The sequence below is a fragment of the Python bivittatus genome, unplaced genomic scaffold, assembly GCF_059951505.1.
Source record: "Python bivittatus isolate LINGU-HERP-01145 unplaced genomic scaffold, Pbiv_v1 ctg000580_np1212, whole genome shotgun sequence".
NCBI classification, from domain to species: domain Eukaryota; kingdom Metazoa; phylum Chordata; class Lepidosauria; order Squamata; family Pythonidae; genus Python; species Python bivittatus.
In genome coordinates, this window is record NW_028277087.1 from 21,795,660 (window position 1) to 21,821,391 (window position 25,732).

At 38.0% G+C, this 25,732-nt stretch overlaps 1 protein-coding gene across 6 annotated transcripts in view; it reads left to right on the forward strand.

Moving 5' to 3' along the window:
• The window catches only part of SYNE2 (spectrin repeat containing nuclear envelope protein 2), a 231,703-nt gene that overhangs the window by 200,409 nt on the left and 5,562 nt on the right, over window positions 1–25,732 (forward strand). For 5 of the 6 annotated variants that reach the window (XM_088149745.1, XM_088149747.1, XM_088149749.1 and 2 more), the window contains 14 exons: window positions 371–529; window positions 1,494–1,663; window positions 9,102–9,264; window positions 11,664–11,851; window positions 13,050–13,200; window positions 13,412–13,594; window positions 15,024–15,161; window positions 17,153–17,347; window positions 19,420–19,702; window positions 21,438–21,506; window positions 22,499–22,635; window positions 23,029–23,149; window positions 24,257–24,474; window positions 25,350–25,550. In XM_088149745.1, coding sequence (XP_088005871.1) covers window positions 371–529; window positions 1,494–1,663; window positions 9,102–9,264; window positions 11,664–11,851; window positions 13,050–13,200; window positions 13,412–13,594; window positions 15,024–15,161; window positions 17,153–17,347; window positions 19,420–19,702; window positions 21,438–21,506; window positions 22,499–22,635; window positions 23,029–23,149; window positions 24,257–24,474; window positions 25,350–25,550 — 2,376 coding nt within the window. The remainder of the gene's footprint in view (window positions 1–370; window positions 530–1,493; window positions 1,664–9,101; window positions 9,265–11,663; window positions 11,852–13,049; window positions 13,201–13,411; window positions 13,595–15,023; window positions 15,162–17,152; window positions 17,348–19,419; window positions 19,703–21,437; window positions 21,507–22,498; window positions 22,636–23,028; window positions 23,150–24,256; window positions 24,475–25,349; window positions 25,551–25,732) is intronic. The other variant, XM_088149748.1, reaches the window with a different exon arrangement.

The following is a 25,732-nucleotide window of genomic DNA, read 5'->3' on the forward strand; positions in this document are numbered from 1 at the left end:
TTTGTACACAGCTAACATGTGTTGTCAATATTTTCATCTACTTAAGAACTCAAATATTTCACCCATACATAGACATAGTACTCAATGTTGCCAGTTAAATGGACTGACAAGTGAAATAATCTGGTGTTTTCTGGATCAACTTTACACCTCTTTGCTATATCAGCAGGACAACATTTTGGATGCTTCCACCTCCACCCAAAAATGGGGAAAAAATTCTTTGAAAGTGGAGGAACTGCTTGAGATGGATTTTGCAGTGAAATCTGCTGAGGGGAAAAATGTATCATTATATCTGCTCCTGGATTGCATCAGTAAAGTTTGGCTCCTCCCATAATTTAGTGGAGATACTTGTCATCTGTATCTTCCTCCATAGGTTTCTCTTCGCAAGCAGGACATAGAGGACCAACTCAATGCCTGGATTGTGTTCAATGAAAAAAATAAAAAGCTCTGTGCATGGCTGGTGCAGATGGAAGGAAAAGTACTTCAGTCAGCAGATATCAGTATTGAAGACATGCTAGAGAAGTTGCAAAAGGTGAGTAAACTTTTGTTAGATGTTTTCTCCTCACTTGAGGAGCTTCTACTATTGATGTACACAGAAGTTTATTCTTGCTTAGATATTCTTGCAGTAATGAAGTTCTAGGAGAGATCAATAAGAATTAACTTAAAACATTTTGATGTAATCTTCTGCTTTTCCCATAACTGCAAAATAAATAATACTTTAGTCTTCTGTGGTGTTTATTTATTATTTAAATTGTTATTACTTTACCCTTTAGCCAAAAAATAAGAACATTCAGAAGTTTATAAAGTTTAGTAATATGAGAGCCCCAGCCCTTAAGTGTACAATTGAAATGTTGTGACACACAAGGAAAAAAGGAGAGGGAGGGCAAAGGAAAAATGCAAGCTTAAATGTTTTTCTTCAACTTTGTGTAACAATCATCTGGGAGAAACAGTGATAGAATGGTCAGCTGTTTGCTTACAGTAGCAAGAAGGCCAAAGGCAGTTTATCCACAGAGGTGATGTAACGGTAACTAAATTACATTGTAATTTAGGACAAATCAAAAATTGTTTTGCAGGTAAAATTCTATATCTCCCAAATGTGTGTGGGTAGGTTCCCTTTTCATTATACTGCAATTGGTTATATAGAAATCCTGCACTGTAAGCTGTGCTCTGTTAGTGACGGGTTCTTTTCTAAGGAGATGAGAGAAGGATAATGAAAAGCATAGCATTTTTTGAAATGAATGCTCATATTCTCATCCAATGAAGAGGAAGCATTAACAAAATGGGGGAAGAAAAATGCAATCCATGTTTTCTGGCTGAGGTTTAGAGATAAAATAAGAGGGAGCTGGTTATTTTTAAGGTAACCAACTATTCTGTTTTTTCACTTTAAAAGTACTAGAAACCTACATTTAAGTTTCTTTCTGTAGAAGTCATATTTCTACCTTTTTTCATTTCATGCAAAGTTTGTTAATTTCAAAGTTTGAAATCTTCTTGCTTAGGATTGCATGGAGGAAATCAATCTGTTTAATGAAAGCCAGTTAGTTCACTTCAAGCAAATGGGTGATCAGCTGATCAAGTCTAGCAGCAAAAGCAGAGGAGTTGAAATTGAAGAGAAACTCAACAAAATTAACGACCGCTGGCAGCACCTCTTTGATGTCATTGGAGGACGGTAAGCCTGTGTTCATTAATTGGTATAGGATCAATGAGCACAGTAGAATGATAAAAGAAATAACAACTTGGATAGAACCCTCAAGGTTGACTTATGCATTACATTTTAGTCAATACGTTTCTAGAATGTAATGGATGATTGTAATTCATCTGTGTTTTGTGAATATGTGCTACACGGTCATCCTCATTAGAAAGTTGTGATTGGTTAGTTAACTGCTACTTTATGTTAAACATATGCTAAGTGACAAGCTGGTGAACATATCAAATAAAACATTGGCCCATTTCCTTCAGAATTACGTCTATTGACTGGCAGTTGCTGTCCAACATTCTAGCAGCTGTATTTCCCAGGGACCTATTTGCCTCTGAAGCATACATTTCTGCAACGTGACTCAGATAATTGAATTAGGTTATAATATGGGTACAGTCTGATAATAATATAAGACTACTTATATTAGGTTTGCAGACTTTTCAGAAAAGAGACAAAGGATGAAGAAAAGAATACAAGACCCATGTTTCAGCCTCAGCCCTTTCCTGGAAAGGTTAAGGCAGATTTAGCTGAACCATGACATTGTCTATGCATTTTCCCTATAAAGTATCATTGCCCTATGTGTCAGGAAAAGCATGGTATCATGATGACCTCTTCTTCACTATTAGAGAGATTGGAGAAATCAGTGATTTTGGGCATTTGGATAGGCAGATTAAAAAAAAAACAACATTCAACTATTGCTTCATTAATCCTGCGTTACAGAAGGGAGCATATTTATTATAAACGATGGGTGAAGTGCACCTGTGGTGGATTAAGATGTATTTCCTTTTGCCATTAATTCATGTCAGGAAGCTATTCCATTTGCACAGCTTTATACATTCATCAGATTTCAAACAATTTGGGCATTTTCAGATGACCCAATGAGCTATAATAATCTTTTTTTTCTCTAGAAGCATGTAACCCAGTCTTATGGCTCCTCTCTAGAGCAGAAGAGTTAGGATGTGCTACTTTTTTAAACCTTACCACAATGTCAGCAGGATTCTACCCAGCACAAGTAACCAGGGAGCTTCCCAAAACCTAAAATAAACCAGAGGGATACTCTCTGGTTATTTATACCTAGAGGGACTATGCTCTGCTCTGGGAGAGGAGTCAGTGATGGAGGGGAAGAATTCACCTGTAAGCCAAATTTACAGCATATCTCACCCAAATATGTCCTCTCTTTAAAATAGCATTGGCAAAATTTCCCTAAATGGCAGTTAGTTATCAGTACAGAGATCCATGTATTTTGTGCTAGTAATTTTTGGTTTTAAATCAGTAACAACATGTTTGTAGGCCAGGCACATTAGTGGCAACAAAACCAGTTTGGAAGCCACAGGTCAAAACAGACTATTGTAGTAAAGACATGGCTTCACCTTAAAGCAATAAATAGCTGGAGACAAATGGGCCAGTTAGATAAGCCTTTTTACTTGGTTCTTGATGTGCTGCTTATCTTTTGCTTTGCCATAAGGCTGCAGCTGCATGGGGCCTTGTCATGTTTCCACAGTGCCCAAGCATGCTTGGCTTCTGCCACGCACAAAGGCTTGCTTTGTGCAGGGACGCAACTGGAAGAGGATGTTTGGGGAACTCAGTGTATCTCAGAACAATACAACAGCAAAATAATAACACAGAGTCATCTGTTTTAATTTTGATACATGCAGCTTTATCTGAAATTTCTTGAAGTCTTTCATGTAGCAACATTTGGGACTCTTGGAGACTTGGGGGGAAGACTTTAAGATTAAAAAGCATGAGATGTTCCTCATTTGGGGGTTGCATTTATTTCTAAAATATTTTTCTGTGTTCTTTAGATTAGAATGAAGTTTTCCCCTACAGGGGTGCCAAAGTGATATTTTAAGGGAAAACAATATACACACTCCTAATATATACAAAAAAGATGTAGATTTAATTCTCTGTCTCTGATAGGGCTTTAAAATGCCTTCACTCCTCTGCATCCTTGATTATTTTGTCTTTCATTCCTCTTTCTTTGATCCCATGCTTGTGACATTTAGTTATCCCTGGAGAAAAAAAATCTTTGTATGTGATATTGTATGAAGTATATTATATAGTGATATTGCCTTAGAAATAAAGATATACAGTGATATAATAAACCAAATGCAGGGGAAGAAGTATCCATTATTCCTGATTGTCCATTAAATCAAGGAGTATATCATTGGAGCATTTTTTGCCATTCATATCATTTTATGCTATTTGTGTGGTGACATAAATACAGTGGTACCTCGGGTCACGAACGCTTCTGTTCACGACCAATTCGGGTCACGAACAGCTCCGTTCGCAAAATTTTGCTTCCATTCGCGAACACCGGATCGGATGACAAACAGGATCCGTGGCCATTTTCCCTCCCGTGACACGTGGTGGTGGCTTCCTGGAGGGAGGGGACTCTCCCTCCAAGCAATAACCGCCTCCCCACCCGCCTTCCTGTCCTCCACGCCAGAAGTTGCGTTGAGCAAGGTTACCGTTCTCTCTCTTCGTACTGTATTTTGTTTCATATTTTTGCGGTTTAAAAAAAAAAATACATGGTTCAGAACAGATTAACCGTAATTACATTGAACCTTATGGGGAAATTTGATTCGGGACGTGACCAAAATCGGGTCACAAACAAATTCGGAGGGGTCAGAACGGATTAACCGTATTTACATTGAACCTTATGGGAAAATTTGATTCGGGTCGCGACCAGAGTCGCGGAACAAATTAAGTTCGTGAACCGAGGTACCACTGTATATGAATGATATGACAAATGATATAAATTAAGTCAGCTTCATAATGATGTCATCGAGCAAATGATGTAAATTGATACAAATGATATCATTTGCATAATGATGTCATTCTACAAATGACTTAAGTCATGGTAGAATTTGGTCTGTTTCATGCAGTCTGTTGTTTTGTGGTCTAGTAAATTGAGCCTCCGCTATATTCCTGGGAATGGTATTGTTTTATGGAATACTTTTGCTAACACAAGCAGCTGAAGTCTTGTGTAAACTGCAGGTGTGCCATTTAATCTAAAAGACAAATTCAAGATTAAGTTCTCAAAATAATATATGCTGCCAGTGTATTTTAGACAGGAAGTTGTGGTTGTGTAATTCTGTCACTGCGCAAAGCTTTATAGAACTTTATAGACATTAGTAACAAACTTCTTTGGCTGGTTTCCCATGTAACAAATCAAGGAGCAGATTTGTGGTGCTGCTGAGGACAGAAGACAGATCTCTTCCATAAAGCTAACCCAGTCCTCCTAAAAAGGGATGTGCAACATCTACTGTTTCAAGGACACAGTATTTTGTGGAATTCAGGAACGGTTAATTTGTCTTCCAGTCCATATCAGTCCAGGCGTTCCAGGAGTGGCCTGGGAGTTTTCCAGTTCTTAATCCTCTGAACTGGAAGCATCTTACAGTGTTCCAAATTCCAGACATATAGCAGTTCTTTGTCATGCAGAAAACTCAGGTCGAAAACATCATAAAATATTTTCAGTTTGGAGGATTAACTTGGAAAACTGCAAGAATTAATAATGAGGTAACAGTATGCTGATTGGCAGAAAGCAGAAGGATGTCTGCTTTTTGGATTGCATGTTTTGGACTGTCAGGAATGATACCATTCTGTGTCCTTGCTCTCCTAAATTAATTTGGCTTTTTCCCTTCATACCGTCTTTAATCTCCTTTGTTGTTTATAGGTTATCAGAAATAATAAGGCTTGGAAATGCCCCAAAGTAAAATTGAGATTTACTGCAAACATTCTGAAATTTCTGTTCGTAGAACCATGTAAATTAAATACAGTTGTATACTGTCACATCCCTCCCATTATGTTTGTCTCTTTTAAAATGCTAAATCTGAGATACAGAGTTTTAATAGGCTCCCACAACATGCTTTCATTTTTTTCTTAACATTAAGTAAAAATGAAAATGGTAGATTTAAAATTAAGTGTATAAATTATGAGTCATCTTTTGCATCACTGTGTTACACCATTTACCTTTTCAAGCAGAGAAGCAAAATGCAGCCTGCAGGCCACATGCAGCCTACTGGCACACCGTTTGCAGCCCCCAGAATCCTCCAGATTAGGACAAAGCAAAAATCAGTTTTTAAAAAAACCCAAAACCCTACCTTTGTTGTGCTTTGGGGGAAAGGGACAAAGTGGTTATTTCGGACTTGCAGAGCTTTCCCATGCATTGGGCCTATATCCATTTTTGCAGTGCAGTCCTCAAACTGTGATCGAAAGCTTGATGTAGCCCTTGAAGTTGCACACTCAGTTGCGGAAGCATCACCTCTGCAGTTAACTTAGATCAGTGTTGTCCAAACTTGGCCACTTTAAGATGAGTGGACTTCAACTCCCAGAATTCCTCAGCCAGCATGGCTGGCTGGGGAATTCTGGGAGTTGAAGTCCACTCATCTTAAAGTGGCCAAGTTTGGACAACACTGACTTAGATAGTGCTTTGCCAAAGTAGCGTAGTTCTCATTCATCAGGTGCTGTTTGGGGGAAAGGGAAATACTTGTTTTTGTATTTACAAAGTAGCTTGCAGTTAGCTGTTTACCTAGTTCCCTGTGACAACTAGGTCAAATGAGAGAGGAGACTAAAAATATAGCTGCTGCCACGCCTGTAGCAGCACATGATCTCCCCACAGTGACCTTAAGCTCATCTTCTCAGGGGTACTAAAGAAAGTGCCTTTTGGATGGAGACCCCCTGATCCCATTGTCTCCCACTACCCTTCCCTCATCCCAAGACTGTCTTGAGAAGTCTGCTAGCACCTACAGTAGGTTATATTATTTTCCACGTGGTACTGAGTGAAGGCCACTTTATTTTAATCTTAATTCCAATATCCTCATCAATCTTAACATCCTATTTGGAACTTTGTAATCATGTTGTTTTTCTTCGATTGGGTTTTGATTCGGAGTTTATGCCGTTGCTGGTTTTGTTTGGTACGAATCTCATCTTGCCTTTTTACTACTTGTAATGTCTTAATTGTTTTATTGCACAGCATCCAGACAGTGTCCCTAGTTAAATAAATAAATAAATAAATAAATAAATAATCAATCTGTAGAAATTACCCAAGTCTTAATGTCAAGATCTAATATTCTCCACCCCCCATATTTGGTGCCTGTGACAGGGAATGGAGCAATGTAGAGTATGATCATGTGAGAATGTACTATAGGACAGATAAATTATGCTACATACTAGAGCTGTGTTTCTCAACCTTGGGAACTTTAAGATGGGTGGACTTCAACTCCCAGAATTCCCCAGCCAGCATGGCTGGCTGGGGATTTCTGGGAGTTGAAGTCCACCCATCTTAAAGTTCCCAAGGTTGAGAAACACTATACTAGAGAATGGAAAGGAAAGGTATTTGGTACATATCTGCCATCTGAGTACCATTTGCACACTGAGCATTATGGTTACTGTGGTCCTAAAAATCACCTGCGAGCAAAAAACAGAATGTTCTTTTTTCAAGAGAAATAATTGGTCCCTTTTCTGCACTTCATCTCTTGAAAGGCAGCATTTGATTTTTAGCAGCATTATTTATCATGGGCTTGTGTGTGTGTATGTGTGTGCACACGTATACATACCACACTCTCTCTAGTTAGGGCTTAGAGGAGGAGAACAGGAAAGGTCTGACCCCCCCACCCCCCGCAACACTTTTCTTTCTTTCTATGTGGGAGAGATGTTAAGGCAGTGATATTAAATAGGGCATCCAAGGAGGAGGGGTTTCCTCTTCCTCCAGTGCTCGGCTCAGTCTCAGATGCTGTCCTTGCAGCTTTGGACTGATAAGCTGAGGAATGCTTTTCCCTTATAAACAGTAAGTGCATTTGTGGTCGTCAAGGGTCTGGTGAGAATACAGTTGTACAATGCGGCAGGAGCCTTGTCTGTGTGCTACAGCAGTCTGGGGGATGGGCCCAGCGCTTGCCAGAACGGGTGGCTATGTGTGTGCGGTCCGTGGAGGGAGGATTGGACAAAAGGTTGGCGGGGGGATTGCAAGCCAATAAATAGCATCCAGGGGCTTATCCCTCTTTGTTGAAATCAACTCTTTGCTTTCCTTGTCATTGTCGAAAAAGATTAGTACCTGCCATGTTATGAGTAAATGAATAGATAGCATGACAGTTCTGCATCCCACGTCCCCACCCCACCCTCCGGCAAGCACTGGCTCTGTTCACTAAATCAGGCGTGAGTGTTCATTGTGGAATCCATTCACACAAAGGCTTGTAGTTGCATGTTGCTCATGAAGTCACTGTGGAGACATACTAAATCTTCCTCCTATTTAGAGTATACTAGTTCGGCCTTTATCAGGTTCGCATCAGATGCTTTCCAATGTTCCAGGTCCTTTGATCTTGTTTTGTATTTTCTGCCATATTCCATATTGATATAACTCTGGAGAGATGACAGCTCCAAATCATGGTTTGATCTGATTAACAACACTGAGATAATTGCAGCCAGTAGTATGTAATTAACAATAGCGCTCTAATTACTCAGGAGACTTATCAAATTCAACTTGTATATAGTATAGTATAACAACTTCACTGTTCAGAACGATATTTAGATTGAAATATATAAAGCATGTTTGCTTGACTTTTTAAACCATATCATCCCATTAAAATAAAAAGACAGATTTTAAGACAAAAATCATTCTGTCATGAGCAGACATGCAAGTTTCCTGATGGAAGTTTCTCCCTTCTTTCCCTCCCATGCCCTGTATCTCCAGAATCTTCTCAGGAAAATTCCCAATCCTCTGGAGCAGATTTTGAAAGATAGACAATTGATATAGGGGAAGAAAAGAATATGGTTCTGGGAATATCACTTTTAAAATATTCAGGGAAATTGGAAAAATTGCAGAGTAGAACAAGATGATGATCAAGAGACTAATAGGTTCCTCCAACAACTATTACTTAGGGATATCAAGATGTGTGATTAATAGCCAGGATCCTATTTCACCCTAGAATTTTGCTGCAAACTGAAGCTTCTGAATTCTCATACTGGAAGCAAAATGTCTGGGTCTGTCAGATGTAATAGAGTACTTCCAAGGTAAACACCCCTATGCTAAAGAGACACCTGATTCAGAAATGAATATATTTGTACAAAATAGCTGTTTGATCCCTTTCAAACATTACAGTTCTCCTTTGCTCTAAAAGAAGAGTCAGCAGTCAAGCAATACATTTGATTGTATGCTAGCTTCCCCAAACCTGATTGGGATGTATTTCAGCTTTCCCCAAATGTTGCTTGGGATGATTGGAGTAGTACTCCAAAATATCTACAAGACATCAGCTTGGAGTAAGTTGCTGCATTCAATACATAGAGAGCTGGATGTCTATTTAAAATCAACTAAATGAAATCAAAACTGACATATCACAACTATACACACATATACAGACACACTTTCTTACATATTTTATGCTTTTCTTTAATATGTATGCATTTCTCATATCAGAGTGAAGAAGTTGAAGGAGACCTTTGCTTTCATACAACAGCTGGACAAAAACATGAGTCATCTTCACACCTGGCTGGCACGCATTGAATCTGAGCTTTCTAAACCTATTGTTTATGACATCTGTGATGATCAAGAAATACAGAGGAGACTTGCAGAGCAGCAGGTAGGATGGAAAAAAGTAGATTATCTGAAAGAGTTGGGCCAATGTTTATCTAGATTAGCTTTCCTGGGATCATTCCCTTCTTTGTGTATTAATGTTATATATGTCTCTTCCCAGGTCTTTGGTATTGTTTTTGTTATTTGAATTTCATCATCTTCAATAATTGTTCCACTTGTTCCTCTTCTAGCTTTTTATGCAATAGGGCCATCAACCCATCTGGGCCTGGTGCTTTATTAATTTTCTTTATTGCTTCTTTAATATCTTAAATTGTCATTACTTCCCATAAGATTTCTCTATGTTCTTCTGTAAATGTTTAGGCTCTGAGTTTTCAATATATGTTTCCAAATTTCCTTTGTCAATTTTTTGCCTTGAATATAATTCCTTAATTTTTTTTGCAAATTCTTCTGCTATTTTTTATCTTGTATATAATAATTTATTATCTTTCTCTATTGCTGTTAACATCCTTCTTTCTTTCTCTTTTCTGTTTTGATAAGTCAGAAGTTTCCCTGGTTTATCTGCATTTTCAGCATGATTTTGTTTGGCATATTCTGTTGAAATTCTACTGTTTCCAATAAATCTAATTGTTTAAATTTAACTCTTTCAATGCTTGTCGATCTAGATTGGTTTTACAAACCTGTTCTAGCTCCTTTATTTTCTCTTCAAATTGTGATTTCCATCTATTATGAAAGATTGCATTCTGAAGCTGTGGTCTTCCAGAGATATTCTTCTTTGATTCAACTCTCCTGTCAAAATAATGTTTCCAATTATTGATAGCTTTGTTAGAAACTCAGTTTGAGGCATAGGCTTTAGTTGCAGTGCAGTGATATATTATAGCCACAAGAATTGCCTACAGACTCTGTGTACATCCTAATCTAGACACAAAAAATGCTGAATCTCATGGAGGATAGTCTTCATCAATGTATCTAACACAGAATACTGAAGTAGAACCTCTAAATCTTAGACACAGTTTATTGAATAACAAACACTGAGAACAAACAACAAGAAAGTGTTGCTATTTTTATGCTCTGCTTGTGAGCTTTGGAGGTATATGTTTGTCTACTGCACCTAGCAAAATACTGAGCTAGATCAGTCTTTTCATGTAGCTCAGAAAACCAATCACTTTATTTGGAATTGCCTAGTAATAATTTTAAAATTGCACAAGATTTGCAGATCCACTGAATGCTTTTTTAGGTGCCTGAGTCATGAGTTGCTATGGTCAGTTCCTATGTTGTCTCTATAATATAGGGATAGTCAGTCAGGAAAAAATAGGAGAGAGAGAGAAACCATTGAGATGTTTCCTTGGACATTAAATGAATGAAAACTTTGTAGGAACACTTATACTCAGGCAATCTGCAGTCTTTTCAATGGCCTTGACCAGGAGAATGCCTGGATATATTGTGCTGCTTTGGATCTGCCTAGTTGCCTTCTAATTTAATAGATAGGATAAGGGTTGAAAGGAAAACTTCACAATCTAAACAAGTTGGACTCTGTTAGTATGTGATTAACTACAGGCAATTACAAACCACTTTTACATCACTGTCGAGAAAGTTACATGGGTGGGTCCATGAAGTTGCCAGGTGTTAAGCTTGATTCAAAGGAGACTTTAGTTTTTTAAGGATATGCAGATAAGGGGGACTGAGAGTGGCAGGTAATACTGAGACTGTGAAACTTTTAAGGCATAAGAAGAAATAATGTTCCTGATGCCTGTTCAAATAGCTTATTTGTATATCAATGCTTTTAATTACAAAACTTGCAAAGGGGGAAGTCCAGAAGCAAGACATCACTATGCATAGGATTTATCTATATTTATATTTATTTATATTTCAAATTTAGATACCGCCCATCTCATGAAAAAGTGACTCTGGGTGGTTCACAATAACATAACAATAAATATTAATTAAAATAGAATAAGAACAATATAAAAATACAGTAAAAATAGAATAAAACCAAACACATACACAAATAATATCTTCCAAGATGATGATGATCAGTAAAATGTTAACATATGGGAGCATCTTCAAGGTGTTAGCAACAGACAGTTTTTCAGGATTATTGGTGGGGGAATTATATGTTTAAATTTTCCTCCATAATAACCCCCCTCAGAATGTAATATGTTAAGGAGAAAACTTACTTAGAATGATTCCTATTAATGGGTTGTATGTGCAGTTTCTTATTTGAAGGGTATATATATGCCCCTTTGATCTGTTACTAGCAGTCATAATGCAGTTGAGTAATAGCATCAAATGTCCTAACTAATCATATGACTAAGATATAACAATCATTAGGAAAGTCTTTGGGATATGGATGTTTGATCTTTCATGTGTCATGTCAGTAGCTTCTGCTGTTGCGTTGTATGAAACTGATACCTATAACTGGAGATGACCTTTTGCTCATGGTTATAGGACCTGCAACGAGACATTGAACAGCACACAGCGGGTGTGGAATCAGTCTTCAATATATGTGAGGTCTTGCTGCATGATTCTGATGCCTGTGCCAACGAGACTGAATGTGATTCAATCCAGCAGACAACAAGGAGTTTGGAACGGCGGTGGAGAAACATCTGTGCCATGTCTATGGAGAGGCGAATGAAGTGAGAGGCATTATTTCTCTTCATTCTGAAAAGCACGTTATGTATGATGTAATGACTATTGAATAGGGGTTTCTTTAGTTTTTTAAACATTATCTGTGAAAAGCCCAAAGAATCTGTTCTTGAAAGAAAGAACAGATGAGTAACTTACTGGGCAGAAAACATTAGTTCATTGGTAGAGCTTATGTTCATTGGTCTCCAATTCATTCTCCATATAAAAAGAAATGATGGGAAAACTTCTGTGTGAGATACTGCTCTGGTTCATAAATAACACTAAACTAAAAACCTCAGTAAGGTAGAGTAAATTTATTGTCTGAGATGAGGGAATATGAATGTTAATGGTTTATTCAGTTCCTTATTCCTAGCTGTGGCTACTAAAGTTAGAATAAATTATGTAAATCTTTTTAAAATGCCTATATATGATATTATACAAAAATGAGAAACTTAACATTTGATTAACTTACATACTTTGCAAGGCTGAGATTTTCCAGGCACAGAACATGTGCTATAATTATATATTTGGTATATACATTGTTCTGCCTTTGATGTGTTGGCATGTATCTCTGGAAAAATGCCAGAATGCAAACCAAGACCTCATAGTTAAGACTGAATAATATATTGTGTATCAGTCCACAAACCTGATGCTCCAAGTCTTGGGATTTGGGATTAAGAGGAGAAGTAGCCAGCTGAGCTATTGGGAAAGTAGAATGGATGCATGCAAAGAATGCTGTAACAAATGTCCATGCCTGCACTTTCTATAAAACGTGGGGCAAGTCTAAGAAAATTACCTTTTTGAAGCATTTTAATTTAGTGCTTCAAGTTAAAGTCACATGTATCTTTTTCCATCCAGCAAGGAATAAACTTCAATTAGCTTTAATGTTTTCTGCTCAGTGAATGCCGGTCAAAGAGAATGTATGTAGCTCGGGGTTGAAGTGAGGAGTTCTTGGTGCTTTCTGAGCTTGGTTGTTTGCTTGTAGATGTTTCATTACCCAACTAGGTAACATCATCAGTGCCAATGCTTGGAGTACCGATGCTTGGAGTATTTTTGAATGCACTTTTTAGTTCAGCTGAGTGTAGTTTGTTGGTTTTGATTTGGTTCAGCTCAGCTTGAAACATGCCTACATGAAATTTGGGGGGGACGTGTGTTGCGGAAAGAGATTCATATTTGCAAATAAGCTGTTGCTGCTTGTTTGTGCAATAGGATTGAGGGGACTTGGCGACTGTGGCAAAAGTTTTTGGAAGATTACTCTCGTTTTGAAGTTTGGTTGAAAACAGCAGAGAGAACTGCAGCTTATCCCAATTCCTCAGAGATTTTGTATGTAAATGCCAAGGAAGAGTTGAAGAAGTTTGAAGTAAGCACTCTTTTTTTAGTTTTTCCATCTTTGTGTATAGATGTCATTTGATAAATTTTACTAAATTACTATACTGAACTTATCCCATATTTTAATTCTTCATTTTTCTTGAGTAGCAACTTTCCTTTCCTTTCCTTTCTTCCTTAGCATCTTGAATACATTAATTTTAAATCCTTTGGGAAAAATAATATAAAATACATTTTTCTCTCAGGCATTTCAGAGGCAAATTCATGAGCGACTGACCCAGCTGGAACTGATCAATAAGCAATATCGACGGTTGGCCCGTGAGAATCGCACTGATTCGGCTAACAAACTCAAGCAGATGGTTTATGAGGGTAATCACCAGTGGGACAATCTCCAGAAACGTGTCACAGCAATTCTCAGGAGACTTAAGGTGACTGCAAACAGGTTTGGGGACAAAGCAGATAGGTTTCTTCTAAATATCAGAAGTCTAGATAATGTGTTCTTAAGGGAACAAGAGGGAAGAGGTTTCTGTTGAGTTCTGTGGTGCAGTGTTGGCAACTTTAAGATGTGTGGACTGCAACTCCCAGAATTCTGCAGCCAGCATGCATCTTAAAGTTGCCAAGATTGAGAAACACTGCTGTGCTGGAAGCATCACCTAGGGATTTTGAATTTCCAGGTGAAGGCATCTCAGTTCTATACTTACTCAAAGTTGGAGAATTGGAGAATTATAGTATCTGAGACCATGTCGGTGGAGTGTTGTAGTTAATATATTAGACAAAGATTAAGATGTCCTAGGTTCAAATCCAACCTCTGCCATGAAGTTCACTGAGTGATTTTAGTCAGTTAACAACCTCATGATTGTGAGGTATTCTGCTTATTAAATAATGAAAGAAAACAGCTTCTATGAACCCTTGACAGTTATAAACTAGGGATGGGTAACCTGGTCCTTTCCAAATATTTTGGATGACAAATTCTATAGTCCTTTGCCATTGGCCATGCTGTTAAGGCTAATGGGAACTGAAGTCCAAATCATTTGGCATCCAATAGGTTACCTATCTCTGTGTTAAACCAATTATTATTATTATTGTTAACTCATTTGAATGGTAATGCTTATGGAGAAGTTAACACAGGTATTATAAGGTTTAATAAAAGACCTAGAAAGGTTCATAAGCAAACGAAGAATAATGCTGGGATTTAATAATTATTTGCTGGTCACAAAAGTGACTCAACATCAATTTTCCAATCCTTCTACATGATACCTTGTTTAGTATACCTTGAACTAGAGGTTTCTATTATATGATTCCTTTAGCACTTGTTTTATCTGGAGATATCAGAGATTCAGTCTAGAGCCTTCTGTATGCAAAGACTTTGCTACAGTCCTGAACTGAAATCATGAGGAGAGCTATGGGAACAAATGTGATTAGAATGTAAAACTGAGAAACAGGAGATTCAGCTTCAAATCCTTATGTAGCCATTAAATTCATTAGACAAGTCATATGCACATATTCCAGCTTATCTGTCTAGTAGGATTGTTATGAGGCACGGAGAAGAATTATGTATGCTGCCTTAAACTGCTTGGCAGAGACGTGAGATATAAATGTAATAATTTGATTTAGCTAATTAAGTAACAACATTTAAGGGAACTCAGTCGGAAAGATTCCAGATCTGCTCTGTGAATCTTATAGCTTGAGATACAAGGTGGGGTGAATGAATTTTTATTTTTGCTTCATTGGTTCTTGATATAGCAGGTCAACATGCTTTAAGACATACTGTATATGCTAACAAACAGCAGTTTTTCAGGACAGTGTGTGTTATGACAATTATTGCATTGAGTATCTGTGTTATTTTATTGCCTTTAGCACTTTACCAATCAATGGGAAGAGTTTATGGGAACAAAGGATAACATGCTGGTGTGGTTAACAGAAATGGACTTGCAGCTGACAAATGTGGAACATTTCTCAAAGAGTGACTTTGATGACAAAATGCGGCAGCTAAATGTAAATATTGACTTTTTAAAAAGAAAAAAGAAATTGTTTCATAACCCTAATTATCTGAGCCTAGTATTTGTTTCTTTAGTAGCCTGACTTCTACTAACCTCATTTAATGTTTTGGATAGAAACCCCATAAATTTACAGAACACAGTTCAAACTGTTCACTAACCAAATAAAGCAAAGCTGCATTCAAGGTATCTGTAATTGTAGGTGGGAGGTCTCCTTTATATCCAGTGTTGATCAGGCCTTTCTTCGTCACTCTTGGCCAGTCCTGCTTCCAGAATTTGGAAGTTTGCAGCAGGACTCTGAGAATTGCAAGAACCTTTGCCCAAAATTCTTCCATAGGCATCAGACAGAACCTGTTTTTTCTTTTCTCACAGCTTAGTTTAAAAGGGTAAAAATCCTTCGAGTCAAGCTGAACACCTCATCACTTCAGGATCCAGTCCATGTACTCCCCTTGTCAACAAGATAGAAATGAATTGTCATTGCCTGCTTCCAGACTGTAGTTTTGATTTCTAGTCTAGATTACGTATACTACCAAAATTTGCATCTTCTCCTTCCCTCTACTAATTCCTTCTTGGTTACCACACCATATAAGACTAAGAAGTCCATGTTCAGTATCAGCAGGACCATTCTTGTGTCATGGTAAAAAAAAAAAAATGATTAGCTTCACTTATATTGTCTCTATGGGTCAAATTTCCTTTGTCCAGTTCTTGCATGCTCCATCTACAAATATCTTAGGAATTTTACAGCTTTCACCTTTGGTTTTGGCATTCATGATGAGATACCATTGACTTAAGAAATTCAATGATCCTAGAAGCCTCTGTTTGTTTACTTGTATATTGTAGGTGATCCCCCCCCCAATAATGCCACCCAATTCAAGGACTTCAAAACAGCTGATAAGGAGAAATAATTTAATTTATTCAGTTTAATATGGCCGCCCACTCCAGAAGACTCTGGGAGGCTTACAAAATCCAAATAAAGAATAAAACAATTAAAGACAATTAAAACCCATAAAAAACAGGCAGCCTGGACTAAAACAACTAGAACAAACAGTATAAAAAACAATATGATAGGAGTTTGACCAATAAATCACACCCATATTAACCTTAGCCTGGGAACATAATACAAAAAAACACATGAAGAGATTTTTTTAAAAAATTCAGATCTGTGCACACATCCTTCCATTTGCAATAACTTCAATATAGATTTCATTGGAAAAGGTCAAGCTGTATACATATTTCTTTGTGCACAGTTACTTATTTAAATTATTGGGGAAGGATATTTGTATAGGAATGTGTATAGGGGTCCTACCAGATTCAGAGAATACTCCGCATTAGCATATAATCAAATGCAATCCAGAAATAGTTTATTGGAAGTGGCGACAAATTCCAGCTGCTCTGCAGTTCCCAGAAAGCAAAGTTTTCCTCTATATCCCCTAGCCTGTGCTTTGGGCTTATACATATCTCCTGGCCTTTGCTTTGGGGTTCAGAAGGCTAGCTTGCCACCACATCTTCTTTCTCTCAGAAAGCTCCTGAAAGATCTAGAAAGCAGTTTGCATTCCATACTTGGTGAGAGCAACTCAGAAGAGGAAGCTTATCCTTCCCTGGGAATAGCTTGCAAATCGGATTGATTCAGATATCAATGGCACTTATTCTTGCTGTGTTGAAATACTTCTATGACATAAAGCGAAAACAACTAAAAAACAAACTGGTGAATGGATTGATAAATTAATATTTCTGTATTCAGGGTTAGAAAAAACTAATAACTTTAGAAAAGACAGAACTTTTCTTGAAGAGTGGGCATCCAGCCTTATTTGCTTTACCTGTCTAAGTTACTTCACCAAGGTGTTCCATGCTGAAATATAATTTCTGTGCTTCACCTTATATGTTCCCAATCTCTCTTTATTAGATTGATTAATGTGAATTGCATTGTCTAACAGGGAATTAATCTGGGCAGTAATACTTAGGAAGTATCATCATCTGTATTTTAAACAGGGTTTCCAGAGGGAAATAATGCTGAATACCAATAAGATCGATCAGCTGATTGAGTCTGGGGAATATCTGATTCAAAAAAGTGAACCAGAGGATGCCATTATACTTGAAGAGGAACTAGAAGAATTTCGCAGTTATTGCCAGGAAGTGTTTGGCCGCGTAGCCCGATTCCACCACAGACTGACATCCTGGCACCCAGTAAGAGCTGATGAAGTTGTATCTTTACTAGAACCCCATGTGGTTCCTTTGGCAGTAGATTCACTGTCAAAAGCCATGTGGATAAAGAATAAAAGGCATGGAAGACATATTCCCCAAACTTCCAATAACTGAAACACTGCTTTTTTTCCAAGTTAACACTGGGGCTTTTTTTATATCCAAAGTATTTTTACCTTGATCCCAGGGCACCTGGAAGCTAAGTAGGTAGGGTCTGATTAATGACTAGATGGAAGTCCATCTGGGACCCCTGTCTACGTGCTTTGAGTTCTAAAGGGGAAGAATAGATGTATGTATACGTATATACAGTATGTATGCAGATATGTGTGTGTGAGTGAGTGACAAAACACAAGTTTAGAAGTTGCAATAAGAACCCTTTGTTCTAAAGGGCAGATTATTTCTTTTTCAAAGGTTTTAAGTGGTTTCTGCTCCGTCTCCAGATGGAATGTGATTGAATGCTCCAATCACAATCGAAATAGAAATGTGGCATGCTCACCAGGCCCCCAAGGTACTAAAGATCATGCAGAGTTGCAGAAGGCAACCTCATTTCTTGGCATTTCTCTTGAACTTCCAAAACACTTTGGTTTTCACAATCTATAGTCTGAATCACAGAAGCCTGGCATCTGTGGAAACCAGGACATTCACAACATTTCTAGACAGTGTCCATGAAAGCACCAAAATAATAACTATTTTATCATTTTAAAATGATACAACTTTCATAGGGTTTTAGGGCATTTTAAGTACAGATGCCACAATTGTTTTACGTTCTAGAGGTTGGATAAATGAAATACCATGAAAATTAACTTTCCTGTAGGATTTCAGTATCTGAAAAGGTCAGCAACCCCTGCCGTAGAGAATCCATAGCTCAGTGAGGAAGCATCTTCCTTGCATACAGAAGGTCCTGTGCTTAGTCCCTGACATCCCCAGGTAAAAAGAGGATTCAGGGAGCAGGTGATCAGCAAGAACACTGCCAGAAACCAGAGACCAGCTACCCATTTAAATAGAAAAGACTGGGCTACATTAGCAAATACTTTGACCTGGTATAAGCCAGTATTAAGCAGCTGTTTCTGACAATGTGATGAATCAGGATAGCTTCTGGGCATTGGTACCATGGGCAGAGACATACTTTTATTTTACCCAGCTTCCAGGAGCCTTCTGCAAAATTTATTAAAGCCTGAAACTGAAAGTCCATGGAGGTGAATTTCTGTATGCCCCACCAATTTCCATGTGTCTGTGATTGTATGATGCAGCTCACTAGAAATTTATGTGAGCAACTAACTGTGGGCTATTACCGTATGGGTAACTGGCTTCAGTTTAAAAGGTTTTAGCAGGATTTAACATCTAACAGGTTTACAACTTTCCTGTTTCTTATGGAGAATATCCAGTGGCAGAAGAACCTAGCATGCCAAGGCCTAAAGAAGAAAAGATATTAGAAAATATATGGTAGGGATGTAGGCTTATGATAAATGCTTTGGAAAATGAGGTCTTGTTCTGTTGCCCTTCTCTTCTGCCTTGCCTCATCTCCACAACTGCTCAGAAGCCCACTTCTGGGAAATACAAGACAGATATGGAAAGAGAGGATCTCCCTCTCTCTCCCCTATTTTGCCCCCATGTTTCTTGTGGATTGAGGTCTACATTTTGCCCTTTATTTTAGCAACAATACCTCCCCACCACCCCCAGAAATTATGCCAGTAAAAATTGGTGGGTTTGCCACCAAATATCAGAAGCACGTCCTGGATATATTTGGGGTGACTCTAAAATGGAGTTTTGATCACAGATTGCCTATCTCTGTCATAAACAGTATCTGCAGTCCTTTATCATAATCAAGAACTAGCCTTTTGGTGGATGATCCAAACTGAGGGGAGGGGGTAACTAAGAGTCTTTTGGAGTTGGGCAGCTAATCAATTCAAATAAATAATTCTACTTTGGAGGATTTCCATTTTCTTGAGCATTGGGAGCACAAAGTAATTTCAGAAGTAATTAATGTATTTAATTAATTAATTAAAGAAGTAATTAATACTTGTGATCAATATCAATATTTCTGTTGTCTTGTTGAGGGGCTGGAAGATGAAAAAGAGACTTCAGAAAATGAAGCTGATTCAGACCATGCAAGGGGGATGCGCAATGATCCCTGGCCAAAGAAGACAGTTCAGGAGGTGCCACCATCCCAGCAGTCTCTCTGTCACCTCATGCCCACTGCAGTGGGTCACGAGAGGTCCGGCTGTGAGACACCCGTCAGTGTTGATTCCATTCCACTAGAGTGGGACCACACCGGAGATGTGGGAGGCTCTTCCTCTCCTGAGGATGAGGAAGAGGAATCGTACTTCAGTGCACTCTCAGGTAAATTCCAACCCACCATCCTATCCAGAAATGTTGATATTCACAAATACGCACAGTTACAAAAAATACACAAAAGCAATTACCCAGCTTTTAATCTTGAACCCTCAGCAATTGAGCTTTCCTGTGTTCCAAATTCAGTCATATCCATTTTATATATTACACGGAATGAGATGGAAGACTAAAATGGAAGCTATCTAGACTTAAGAATTAAGGAAGAATTTGTTTGGGTTACCTTAAAATGCAACGTTGCAAATTAAAATATGATTCTGATAAATTGCACTACCAGAACCAGTGCAAAAACTGGAACTTTTGTCATTTGTCAGTATTCAGCCCCTAAATGTTAATGCAGTTCTCCAATGAAAAAGCTATAAATATCTGGGTATTAGGGGAGGATATGAACAAACGTATATTAAAGACATACAAAAATACATTATAATGCAGATAAATTATTTACAAAAATTAGAACACTAGGCAGAACAAAAACTCGTATATTAGAAAAAATGGGATGGAATGAGCTCGAGAATGGAAAAATTAAGAAATGGATAGAAAGTGAAATGGACATATTTGTCCATCATATCTGGATCGAACAATTTCATTCTACAAGTGTGGATAATATATTTTTGAAGGAGAGGAGAGGTTCCCAGCCTGGCAATAACCTATACTTGGCACGTTGACCTGAAAGATTTCTATTTGTGACTCTGGAGAGCCATTGTTAGTCATATTGTACTGTGTTGAATAGTACTGACAAATAGTTAGACCTGCTATAAAGCAATTTGCCGATGTTAGTAAAGCATCACTGCATGCAGAAAACTACCACATCAGGTGAAAAATTTAGCATAGTCCTTCCTGATATGCTAGTTACTTAATGCAAGGAACTTGTTATGCTGGTAAACATGTAGAAAAAAATGAACCTTTCCTTTTTCTGTGTCCAGATATCTTCTTGTTCATTTGTATTACTTCCAGGAAGGCTTTAAGTGCATAGCTAGGAGAGTAGGAAGCAATACTGAGAAAAAGCAATGTACTGCATTGTGAATATTTCACCCAGGTAGAGGTTCTGCTTCCCTTTCCCATATGGGCTTGTAGAAAATCAGGTGGAAAAACACAGTCAATTGGGTCAATCAAGAAAAAATGTGCCTGGGTAGGAAACACTGTATATATATGTACTATTTAAGGAGAAAGTGATCCCTCCCACTTAATGCATTTGCTGCAAACCAAACATTTAAAAAACAAATTCAGAAGGCATTCTTAAAATATGAATGTGGCTTTCCCCTATCAGAGCCTGGCTACAATCAATGTATGAAAGCTCTGTATGTTGAGACTTCTGAAGACTTTCTGATGTCAGCAAACGTTGGAGGAGACAAATCATAAACATAATAAAGGAGAAACCATTGAGGGCCTTTGCCCATTGATTTATTCCCTTTATCTATATACTTAGTGGCTAATTCCTTTGCCTTTTCTTCTTACAACTATTAGGAAAAATAACAGTGAAGAAAAATGGCAAAATGAGTTGAACGGTGAATATTTTTATAAGGCCATGGAGCTAAATGGTTGTTGCCTTTATACCTTACTTAAGGGCATCTTGACAACTAGTTGTACTGAGAAAAAGAATGCTAAATTAATAGATATTTTACAGGATCCATCTGGGGCTGCTGTAATGCTGCATTCTTGTAGGGTGGGAAGGGAAGAGTGAACAGACTCTCTTGCAAAGCAAATGGTGACGTTATTCTTTTTTCAGATGTAGAAATCACTGAACATCCTGAGGCATATCTTAAAATGACCACAAAAGCTTTGAAAGCGGCTTCTGGTAGGCACCTGCTACTGCATGTGTCTCAACATGACAGTTTCCCTGTGCCACACGCTGTGCTCTTCACACCTTTCTCATATGCAGGTTTCTGATTCCCTAGCTTGTATCAACACCATGTACCAGTTGGCTCATGGTGGATTCTCTTTTCGGTTTTGTTTATTTAATGCTACACCATCCGCACATGTCTCTACCTAAGTTAAGACTATGCATTTTTTAGTTCTCCATTCCAATATAAAGGCACCAAAGCCTGTCTTGCTTGTTCCTCACAATGTGGCATGGATCAACAGTGTGGCTGGTTCTTTTCACCTGCAAGACAACCTAGCTTTGCTTTAAAGCTCCCCTTTGCCATTCAGGTTAGGGTCTGACAGGACAATCTGGATCCTTCTTTATCCCAAAACGAACACTCATTACTCTTTCAAAAAACAAAGATTCAAATATCTTCTTGAATGGAACCTCATACAAACATTAAAAACTTCATTGAGTAGTCACATGCTCAGCCCAAGAAGCTGAAGACATTTTGATACTTCAGACAGAAGAGTTGAGTGGCATCTCTCTCTCCAGGTCTAATGGTAAAAAATATAATTAAACTAAATAATTACCATTAGCTGACCTATAATAGAATCCCCAAAGTTGCCTCCTGAAATAAGCTGCTTCATTCTGCTTACTGCTGGGGCCATGCATCATGCCCAGAAGCACTTTCAACCTTTCCCAACCTCCTCTTTTTGATGGTGGTGTGACTCATATTGTCTTTGGGCATTTTCAAAAAAAAAAAAAAATCCTCATAACTGCATGGCTCTCATTTCACTGCCCATGAAACACTGCTGAAACATGTTTGCAAACAAGCATGCTTTGCAAAGCAAATGGCAATATTTTCCATTTTTTCATGCCCTCATTTGGTTCTTCCTTGTCTGCAAAATGCTTTTAACTCTTTTTTCCCCCTTCACCCTTACATCTAATTTTCTGTGGCTTTCTTTTACCATGCTGCACAACAGGGAAATCTGCTGAAACTCACATATGGCATCCTTCAGAACACACAGCTTGCCGAAAGCATTCATACAACCAGGAAGAGATGGTTAGAAGTGTCTTCTCAAACAGCGAAGAATCCAGTGCACCCTACAAACCAGGCAGTGTAAGTCTGGGACACCTATATATCATGAGAAAACTGAGTTAGATTAGCTGGTAACTGACAGGCTAACTACATGTTATGCACATATAAAGTAGTGGAGATTTTTCAAGATAAGAAGACTTGGAGAGTGGGATATGAAATTTATATTCAATTTACTAAATTTCTCAATAAAGAATAGATCACTGTGAAACTGTGCTATGAGTTTGAGAAGATGATACATTGCCAGGAGACAGACAGACAGACAGACAGACTGACTGACTGACTGACTGACTGACTGACTGACTGATTTATTTATATTTCAAAATTGTCACCGCCCATCTCACTGTGGGGTGACTCTGGGCAGTTTACAGTAAAATTACAGTTATTTACTTTCTGATCTGAACTGGTGTATTTCAGGTGAAGCCACTGAGCAGTAGGAGTATGGATGACATGAAAGACATTTCCAGGATCTTGCCTAGCAAAGATTCCCAAGATAGCCAGAACTTTGCTGGTATTTCAGCCATAGAGAAACAGCCAGGTATGTTAGCCATGATTCCTGTAAATGTTTGTAATATATTGGTGTATGTGTGAAGGTAACAATTTAGGATTCAATTTTTCTCTACGTAATAGCACCATCAATGCTAGATTTCTCTTAATTGAAGAATAGGCACAAAATAAATAAATAAATGCAAGATCCTTAAAATCTCAACAGAGGGAAAAGGAATGGAAAAGAGGGAACAGTAATATGAGTAGGTGCTATTATGATGGTTACTTTAAAATAAAATGATCAGAGTAGCTAATATACTACTGAAAGATGGTCAAAGAGATGAACAAGCTGAAATTAAAATAACAAAAACAAGGGAACTTGACAGAAAAAAAATCAAGCATTGATCAGACCAAAGGCCTCCCAAAACTCCAAGATGTTCAACTGATATTGAAACATCATTAGGGAGGAACCAGTGGATTTCCCAGATGACAAAAAGTTTCATAGTCTAAGTACTACAAAGGAGAAAGGTCTATATGTTCTTACTGCTTCTACTCCAGATTATGGTAAGATAGTAACCTGAGTGAGTAGTTGGGCAGGAGCACATTAAATAAAATATCTCCTCTGATACCAAAAACTTTGGTGCCTTTATTTCTGGCTTAATATTCACACACAGGAGAATTAAGTTGGCAGAATCCAGAGGTAGTGCAGTAGATTTCTATTTTAGAATAATCCTTCCTGTAAATACACTTTTTGGAAGTTAAACTATAAAGAGCACTGGTGTAACTCTGCAAGTTTTTTATTTGTAGTAAAATTTTATTCATGGGAGAAAGATGTGCTAGTGTTCTGAAGTGGTATGATCCCTTCTACCATCTAACAACTCTGCTACCTCCTCGTCTCAATTTACTGCGTTGTGAATTGCAAATGGGTTCAGTGAAAATAATCTGATTACAAAAAACTATAGATAATGTCTTATTACTATATTATTGTAAAGGAGCACCACCCTTAAAATGCTATACAGAAATTAACTCAGACTTCATGCTCATATTGTAACTAGTATATTGTAGAACTTGAGTTCATGAGAGACTAGCATGTGACCAAAATAATGTTGATCTGACTCAAAGCTTTTTAAAAAGTGAGTAATTTTGTGCTAACCTACAGGAAGTATTGAGAGATGGGAACTCATTCAAGTTCAAGACCTAAGCAACAAGCTGAGAATGAAGCAAACGTGGCAGCAGTGGCAACAGCTGAACTCTGACCTCACCAATATTGATATTTGGCTGGATAAAATGGAAGAGGAAATGGAGGGATTGCAGGAGGCAGAACCACAACCAGTCAGCAGTATTCAGGCCATAGAGCAGAGAGTCAAGAAGCTGAAGGTGATCAAAAAAGCTGAAAAAGAAAAATAATCCCTGTGGTCAACGTATGCAGTGTATTGCTGGTTCAGACAGATTGCCTAACCTTGCATTCTTTTGTCAACACTGGATAATCAGATGTTGCTTGGTACTTCTTTCACTTTGCTAATAGTCCCATAAAAGTGCTGTCTGTGCATGCACATGCAAACAGTGCAAATTGCAAAGTGCCTCTTTCACATCTTGTCCTTGTCTCTGGATGCACTCCACTTTCTGGAGAAGATGCACTTTCTCCATTCTATACTGTTCTGATGATGGTAGGGTTACTCTCTCTTGTGTCATTGTGCAGAAGTCCATCTGAAGACCACTTGATACGAAAAGGACATCCTGAAGTACAGACACTAGAAAGCTCCCATAGTATAGCAATAGATTCCAGTGAAATGAGTGGGTCCAACTTTCACATGTTATGTTTGGAAGTACACTGCTTTTGGTTAAATGCAAGACTGTACTATATCAGGGTTCCAGTACAAACAATAATAAAATCTACTTTGCTAGTTTTAATGCAGTTTATCAGCTTTCCTTCCCAATTTGTAGAATACACTGTAGGATACTAATATTCAATTTGTAGAATACAATGAGAGGCATGTGGTTTAGTAAAGATGGTGGTCTGGGTCTACCAGAGTCCAACCTTAGCCATGAAAGGTCACTGAGTGACTGGGCCAATCACCTCTCAGCCCAACCTCCATCACAGGATTGTTGTGGTGGAGAAAGCGAAGGAAGAGATAGTCCTATGAACATTGCACTGACCTACTAGAAGAAAGGCATATACAGCCAATAAATAGAAGGAAGTTGCTGCTGTATTTATTTTTACATAGAAGTCTCATCTGGTTTTTCCCTATCAGGATATGTTTAAAGCCTATAATAATTACAAGGCCCTTGTGCTGTCTGTTAATCTGACCAGCAAAGATTTCAAGCAAGCAGACAGCACTGGATGCAAGGAGCTTCAGAACAGACTTCGACGGGTAAATTTACGGTGGGAGAAGGCAAATCTTTTACTGGAGAACTGGAAGAAGAATTTACAAAAAGCTCTGATTCACTGTCAGGTAAATAGCACAATTATTTGTCCCACTTTATTCTTAAGAAGCTAAAATTATTAGGTTAGCAAATGCCCATGGTACAGGTAGTCCTCAACCTACAACCATTCGTTCAGTGACCGTTTGAAGTTACAATGACACTGAACAAATTGTGGTCATGAAGTTCTGGCTGTCATGTGATCGCGATCTGG